The sequence below is a fragment of the Zootoca vivipara genome, chromosome 3 (assembly GCF_963506605.1).
Source record: "Zootoca vivipara chromosome 3, rZooViv1.1, whole genome shotgun sequence".
Taxonomy (NCBI): domain Eukaryota; kingdom Metazoa; phylum Chordata; class Lepidosauria; order Squamata; family Lacertidae; genus Zootoca; species Zootoca vivipara.
In genome coordinates this window covers 46,081,558-46,089,811 of record NC_083278.1, presented here as the reverse complement: position 1 = coordinate 46,089,811, position 8,254 = coordinate 46,081,558, and the positions used below count along the sequence as shown (strand labels likewise).

At 40.7% G+C, this 8,254-nt stretch overlaps 1 protein-coding gene across 1 annotated transcript in view; it reads right to left on the bottom strand.

Annotated features, from left to right (window-relative positions):
* Positions 1-3,229: 3,229 nt before the first annotated feature.
* LOC132591892 (glutamate receptor ionotropic, kainate 2-like) overlaps positions 3,230-8,254 on the bottom strand; it is a 106,121-nt gene continuing 101,096 nt past the window's right edge. The window contains exon 5 of the mRNA XM_060272614.1: positions 3,230-3,374. Coding sequence (XP_060128597.1) covers positions 3,361-3,374 — 14 coding nt within the window. The 3' untranslated portion in view covers positions 3,230-3,360. The remainder of the gene's footprint in view (positions 3,375-8,254) is intronic.

The following is an 8,254-nucleotide window of genomic DNA, read 5'->3' as shown; positions in this document are numbered from 1 at the left end:
AATATATTGCATTCCAACCCTAGTATTGACCATGAAAAGGATACTGTAATTAAGACATAGGAACTATTAGTTCTGGTTTGACCATGCTAAAACAGGCCAAACGTGCAGGATATTGTTGAGACCGTGCTGGTTCTGTGGCAGTTCCACACATTTCCACACAGTGTTCTGCTGCAATAATCTGGGGATTATAAACTAGATCAAGGATTGTCAATGTTTGGGGCCAATGGGTGCCCCTGGAGTTTTGAGAAAGTGTCACAGACACTAGTCCCAAAATGGGCTCCATGGAGGTTTGGCATGACACAAAATGGCTGCTGTGGGTTGTGTGGCATTACAAAATGGCCACTACAACTAAAAGAGCAGAAAAAGATACAAGGACACAAAATGATGTGGATGTGCCTACCCAAGCAATGGGGAAAAAATGGCACATATCACCAGTCTTTGCAGAGTTCATTCACAGAGAGAAGCTCTTTGACCTTATCCCAGGTCTTTTGTGAACTCCATCTGGGAGCATTGGCAGACTCCTGAAAGATGGTAAATTCCCGATGTGACAATCTTTTAGGCATTTCTTTGTTGAAGCTATCTTCCTAGAATTGACAATCAGACCACAAGTAAGTGATTTGAAAATTACATCCATGGCTCTGATCCAAATCTATTTCTCAGACCTCCCCATTTGTGTCAATGGAGCAGGCAGCCTTACCTGCCTTTCACTTGAAGTGAATGTGCACCTTGAGGGCAATGGAGCTTTTGCTCATGCAAGTGCTCTCAAGCCCACACAAGGAACAGCTGGAAAGGTGAGGCACCAAGATTGATCTCATTCTTTTCAGGAGGCTGGTTTGTTTGGGGCTATGTGCACTTTGCAATGGAAACATGAAACATTTTAACAGAGAAACCTTCTGAATGCCAAGTGTGCCTTGAATCCACAAAGATTTCTGTTATCCACAGATGACTCATTGTTTATACAAAAACAGTGTTTGGATTCTGTTTATTTAAAAAAGAAAAAAGAGAGAGAAATGATATTTTTTTCTGGAATAAAAAGCTATATTTATAAACTGTGGGTGTAGGCAAGTGTCCCTACATATCTCAACATTATACATTTTATTTTCAGGATACAAATTTACAATAAGACTAAGTTAAAATTATTAGGATGGTATCACATCTGACTGAGCACCATAAGGGCAGCTGAAACATCTGTGTGTCTTTAAATGTCATTAGCATAGGTGTAACTGCACTCCCCCCTCAAAAAGAAAAGAAAGAAAAGGCTATGGGGGTAATCATCAGGTGCTTGTCCTGTGTATGTCTTACTGAAATTAACAAAAGTTGCGCAGGACACATTGTGCAACTGGTATTCATTCCCAAAAGTCTAGTACCCAATTGTTTAAAAGTATTTAAAGGAAGAGTAGCAAAAGCATTGTGCGGTAGCTAGGCCCCAATCCTGAACACACTTTTTTGGATGCTAACATTCTTGATTATAATAAGGACGGGAAGTGAGTGTTTGCAGAACAAGATTCTAATACAAGTACCAGTTTCGATGGCACCGCACACACATTGCTCAAATCACACAGCATTCCCAAGCCACCCTACCCAGAAAACAACTAAAAACTGACAATTTTTTAAAATGTGTGTGTGATTTTTTTTGTTTTTGTTTTTAATGTTGTGCATTGGATTCAAACAGCAAACTGTGTGCACTTCAACTGTTATCACAATGTGGCCAAGAGGTCTGTGTCTTTCATCATTTACACACATCAGTTCATGACAGTATGTTATCAGGCTAGTGGAAACCAGGGGTGTGGTATAGTAAGCGGTATTGGTAGTGCACCTAGATTTTATATTATCTAACTTGAAAATAGTTCTCTTCTAAGATTCCCCCCTTTTATTTTTATTTTACCTTGATAAAAATAGTTTTCACCAAACGTTGGTGGTGCGAACGCACTACCAGTCGCTCTTGGCACCACACCCCTGACTGGAACGCAGGTTCTTGAGATTGTTGATTTAAAAAGTATTACAAAAAATTTCCATACAAAAACTATTTTCATAGAAATCTTGCATTTCCACAAATAAACCTGAACATTTTTTTCCCCTTGCTTTTCTGGGGGGAGGGAAAAAATTGCTCAAGGGTTTTGCTCATTTGAACACTGTTGACTGTATTGAGAAATGCAGTCCATTTCAAAGTCCTCCACATTCTGTCCTTTTTATTATTATTATTTTTAGACAACCCATCCTATTTCCACCAGTAGCAAGAATTCCACAGGCTCCAGTGAGTTCAATTCGAAGCAGGAACATGAGTTTTCCAAACCCTCTCAGGCATTTAGAAAGAAGAAAGGGGGAAAGAAAACCCCACGCCTTCATTGTGTCTTTGCTTCACAGCTAGACAATGAAGAAATTGCTCAGAGACAAGCATCATAAGATACATCTTTCCTTTTAACTGGGGGAAACTTTGTGTATCATCTGAAGCACAGCCCCCACCTTCTTTGGGTTCTCTCACAACAGAGTTCCAGTATAGGTGAAATATTTAATTTTCTACTGCTTGACTTAAGAGTTTGTTTTTATTCAGGTCAGTGTCACAGAGACAGGTCAAGCATCATCTGTCCATTCTTCTCTTTCCAGGTTTCCATTTTTGTTGCATTGATTTTCCCACTGAATAAGCTCGTATCAGCTAGCTGGAACAACATCATGTAGACACTGGCCAGCAAATATAAGATCTTCAGTGCTTGGCAGTACACAGCAGCCTCCTTTTCTCCCCGCTAGTGCGCTGAGTTACTATTTTTCACAGAATCCTCCGGTAGTTAGTTTCTTTAGCTGTTCATTCCTTCTCCAGCCCCTGGCGACGGATGAACTTCAAAAAGGAGCCTGCTAGTTCTCACTGCGGCTGCGTTTGTAGCCAGCCATAAAACAAACAGAACCTTTCATTCATTAAGGAATGGTGGAACTCATGACAAATGGTGGAATGCTCACCCACCCCCCACCCCTCCCCTCCCCTTATAAACTTGGTTGATCCGTGACACTTGTGATTCGAGTCTGGCCTTTGCACCTGCTTAGATCACAGAGTCTCTAGTTCATAGACACAGCGGCATGAGGTAACTCATTTTATTTTTGAACAGCTTGCATATTTCCACAGGAAACATTCTCGCAAAAGTTGGTTTGGGGGAAAAAATAAAAAGGGAAAGGGAAACGACATCAGTTTGTGCTTGGGGTTGCTTGGTCTCCCAGCTCTATGCCATGGTTTCTTTACCTGGCAACCTTCTGTCATTAAATGTGTGCATGTTGATAACTTCTTCTGTTTTCACAATAACAGGAGCCTGTGGTTTGTGTTTTAACCGACGTTGACACTTCAGAGACATCCTCAGCTCCTCGACCATGGCACTACAGAAGGACCTCTACAGGGGAAGTTTGCAAAGGAACAAAAAAAAAGTGGAAATAAAGTAAGAATTATTATTATTGTTGTTATTAATGCATTGATACTTCAATATCAAAATTAAAATGTGCTTCAGGACTTCTTACCATATGAATGAGAGAGGAATACTGGAAAGATGTCTGCTATTCCCCCCCTCCCCATTAATTTCCACAAACCTTGAAAGGCAGGCCCGTTATTCTTATTTTTAGCTGAAGTTTGGACCACCCATGTGTGTCCATGGCTTGGCAATATCGGCTTCTCTGTTCCATTAACAACCCAAGTCTATGGACCAGTGAAAAAATCTGGCCGTATCACCTAGAATCTCGGCTAATATGGTCTTGTCAAGTCCACAAAAGTTTTCTATGCTGCTGCCAGAATCTCATAACAAAATTGTCATCTTTTAAAGATGCATCTCATACAGTGTGTGTGTGTGTGTGTGTGTGTGTGTGTGTGTCAAGCTGTTCTGGCTTACTGAAAACCCTTTCCTTTCCAAGTAGTGTCTAATGATTAACACTGCATTAAAAAAAAAGTTATGTCAGAATAGATCATTCATACATGCATGTAGCTCACTTGATGACTTAATGATGTGATGACTGAATGAATCACAGCTGAATTATTTTATTTAAAATATTGTGTTTGAAATGTACAAGGGATCTCTCAGTGTGCCCCTCCTACCCTGCAGTGAAAGCATCTCATCAACCGATATTGCAAGAATCATGAAGCACTGAGCACGCACGTTAGCCTCATTTGCTCTTTGAGAAATGCTCTCAAATTATGCTGCTTTGCATTTTCAAAATAACATCCATTTATTCTTAATCAATTTCTAAGTCACAATGTTAATTCCATGTCAAGTGGAGTTAAGTTCATAGTAAACAATAGTAACAAGAAACTACAGTTGAACATAGATGCAGTGGTGCAGGAGATGGTCATCACACTTGCAAAGGACAAATTACAATATGCAACAGTATTTTGTGCTGAATTCGTTTGATTTAAAATACTAAGGTATTTGTTTATAAAGGAAGTGAGCCAACTTAAGACTGAGAATGAAGCAATAAGACACACCTATGTCAGACAGTTCATATCTGGTGTGGGTTGCTGGAAGCGTCCTTGCAGAGCAGTAACAATGATGTATTTTCCCTATTTCTGTATCCCAAACTGCTGACCTAGAGCTCTAAGTACAAAATGACATGAGCAGCTAATTCCATTCTGTCCAAGATCCCTTCACACATTAGGCACAGCTAGTTTTGGAATTTGCCACTGAGCAAAGGGACTGAGGGACCTGCAGCTCATCACAGCTCATGACAAGCAAAGTGAAAAACATATGTGCTTGACACACTCATCCTTTACATTTTCAGGTGTACACCACCTGGAGTTACCTTACGAATGCACCTGAAAAACCTGTAATGCTTGAACTGGTCCCTTTTGTTGGGGCTGAAGGGTATGAACCTCTGTGTTCTCAGAATACACTCAAGTCCTGTTGTCAGACAAGCAGGTTTATAATACATTAGCACAGTCCAATGCTCTGAAGAATCTCATACCTTACTTTAGTGCTCTGCCAAAAATTTCTTCCTTTCAACTATTCTCCATCAATTAATGAGAAAAGAAACTACATTCTAAAATTACCAAAGGGCAGGAAGATTTTGATGAAATTATCATAGGTGTGCAGTTGTTGTTGTTGTTGTTGTTGTTGTTGTTATACTTACTGTACTTTTGAGCTGGCCAGGGAGTGATTATAAGTAACTTCCTTTAATTTGACAAATAAAATCATGATTGGCAAGAAGTAGCTGGTATAATGCAGGTCGACCTTTATCTTCCCCAGCTCTTAGGAGATGTATATCTTGAGACCGACCCTGAGGTGAGTGACACGACCCATGACATGACCCCATGCAAGCAGCAAACTGCTCTGGCAAACTAGAGAATATTATGAGAGATCAGGACGCTCGAGTCCAGAATCAGAGGGTAGTTTAGTCCTTCCCTCAAGCTAGTTTTGATGTAGATCTATTGGAAGCCACAATGTTTACCTGCAGAAGAAAGCATGTAGGTAACTGTATGGTGCCTATATGTTTTCTTCCTCAGGGCAATAATGGATTGGGTGCAGAAGTGACAGCCCCACCAAGAAATAGCACAGGAGGAAAAGGTTAAACATGCCTTCCCCCAGTGCTGTTCCTCTGAGCCAGTTCAGTTTCCCTATGGCAGCGTTGAACTACATGCAAACATTCATGCACACTTCCACACTTCACTTGAGCTGCACCTAGAAAGTGTGGGTCCAAGCAGTTTTCCAGTTGCCCCATGATTTCTAGGCACAGGTTTGAGAGGTTTTCCATTTTCATAGATCGAAAGCCAGAAGCTGACGATTACAAAGCAGAGTCTCCATTTTACCTTCCATTAACTGATTTTGCCTATCTACAGAATGGAATTTCTTTATTAAAAAAAAAACCCACACACCACATTATGGTTAATATTCAGCACAGAAATATAGAGAATGAGAAAATATTTTCTGAAATATTTTATGAGACAGGCAACTTAAGACTATTTTTGGAGAAGATGTCTAACAATGTAATCAAATCTTTTTTGACAACTTCAATTTGCCTTTCAAACTGCATTATTGTTAGAATAACTCCGAAAGGTTGCCAGGTAGAGCATCAGAAATCCGTTTGTAACTTGAGCTTTGTGAATATGTACAATACCCTGCATTCTACTTAGTCTAGATGAAATAACCTTTTGCCCTTTACTTCCCTTCTATACTACATTGAGGTTACAAGAATACCAACCTTTATTGAATTTTGATACGTGCTATAAAACAGCAACTGGCTTCCTGTAATGCTTCCAGAAAGTAAATGTTGCCTGAAAGTCACTCAAGATGTAATCAGATAGCAAGTAATTTTAACATTCTTTGGCCATTAGTATGTTAAAATTGCTACAGTAAAATGAAGCATTAGTCATTCATTTATAATCGGCATAAAGGAGCTTGCACTAAAGTTTTAATCAGCAATATCAATGCATACCCTTAGCCCACACACAGCTTGCCTGGTGCTCAGCTCCCTACACACACACACACACACACACACACACACACACACACACACACACAAAGATGGAAGTGGTTTCCAGCAATATCAATGCATACCCTTAGCCCACACACAGCTTGCCTGGTGCTCAGCTCCCTACACACACACACACACACACACACACACACACACACACACACACACAATATGGAAGTGGTTTCCATCTATCTGTAATTCTTTAACATCTCTACACAGGCAACAGTAGCCATAACAACCACGCCTTCTATGAAAATGGAGAAATCTATGTCATTAAAGATAATGTCTTAGGGATATCAGACTGCATTGTCCACAATGACTGGTACCTCTCGAGACTGGGAGTCTTCCTCCAGTCCTATCTGGAGAATGAACCTGGGACCTTGTGCATGCAAAAAGCAGCTGCTCTACCACTGGTGCTGGAACAGAGTATCTTTACTTACTGGCATGCGTCCTTGAAAGGGAGGGGCAGGAAGGGGCCAGAGCAGATCAGGGAAGGGAGAGACTGCTTACACTTCTTGCCTGAGAGCATGCAAGGGGAAACATCCCCTAATAGCAGTGTGATCCTAGCTTGGATCTTTTAGATCCAAGGCCAGCACACTGAGCTAGGCCAGTGACAAGGGACTAGTCACAGGAGGTGCCAAAGTATCCTTCCCTTTGGCCCCTCAGGCAAGCAATGCTGGGAGGTCATAAAGGTGACAGTGGCTGCTACAGCCACTTCCCACTTCTCTGGTGACAGCTGAGCCAGAAAAGGCTAATATTTAAAAGAAGGGGAAGGTGGTGGATCTTGACATTTGCCATGGCAGGTCTAACAGCACAAATGCAATGACTGCTACCAGGTATAGAATCCAGCATCTGTAGGGTAACATAAAGCATGTTGCAATTGGTGAAGGATCATCGGTCAGACTGATGGGAGAGTTGCCCATCTCACATTACTATTCCCTTTCACTTGTTACTGCAACTCCGTAACCCTTGACTCCATGTCCTTCCTTCCATTCCAGCCAAGAGCGTTGGCGATTCATATAGATTAGGTGTCAAGTTTTCATTGTTTCCCCTCCCTTTACAATGTACTCAAGTTGCTGCCCAATGAACTGGATTTTCTGGCACACTGGACACCTCTGGCAAACGTAGTCTACCCTATTCGTTGCAGTGTCTTGGCAGCTCTGTACACACAGCAGGGATCATGTTATTCTGTCAAGCGGCTTTTTAACATGTAGGAGATCTGATGCCCACCTAGCTGGTACACACATACAATGGTTTTTACACGTCTCTCACGCTGAGTAAACGGGGAAGCGAAGTGGCGGCATGCACCGCAACTGTGTATGCACCCAATCTACACATTCCACGAGTCACTTCATGGGTTAATATCTACAGCTGAAAAAGTGGAGAGTTTCATATGGACAAATATTTGTAGTGTGTGTGTATATTTTAGAGGGCTTATACCTCATACTTCTAAATTTAAAAAATGAATATAATCCTATTTATGTTTCCTTGCAAATTCATTATTAAATATCTATACAATTTTGCCTCCAATGATTAGGTGTGATTGGGCATTCCCACCAGTAACTGTGCATCTCCAGTGGCACATTTCCATCATTTAAAATGCTTTACCAACTATATTCTATTTAATATTGCAAGTGTTAGATGCCACCTCAATGGTTCCTATTGTGCCTTCTATACGATAAACGTCATTAAGATATTTGTGCATTTTGTTTATATAATGAAGAAGTATTTCTGGTTCAACATTCACTTACAAAGAAAATTAACAAAACATATATCTTGCCTAGTAGATATTACATAAAAGAGGGGAACCTAGCAAGGA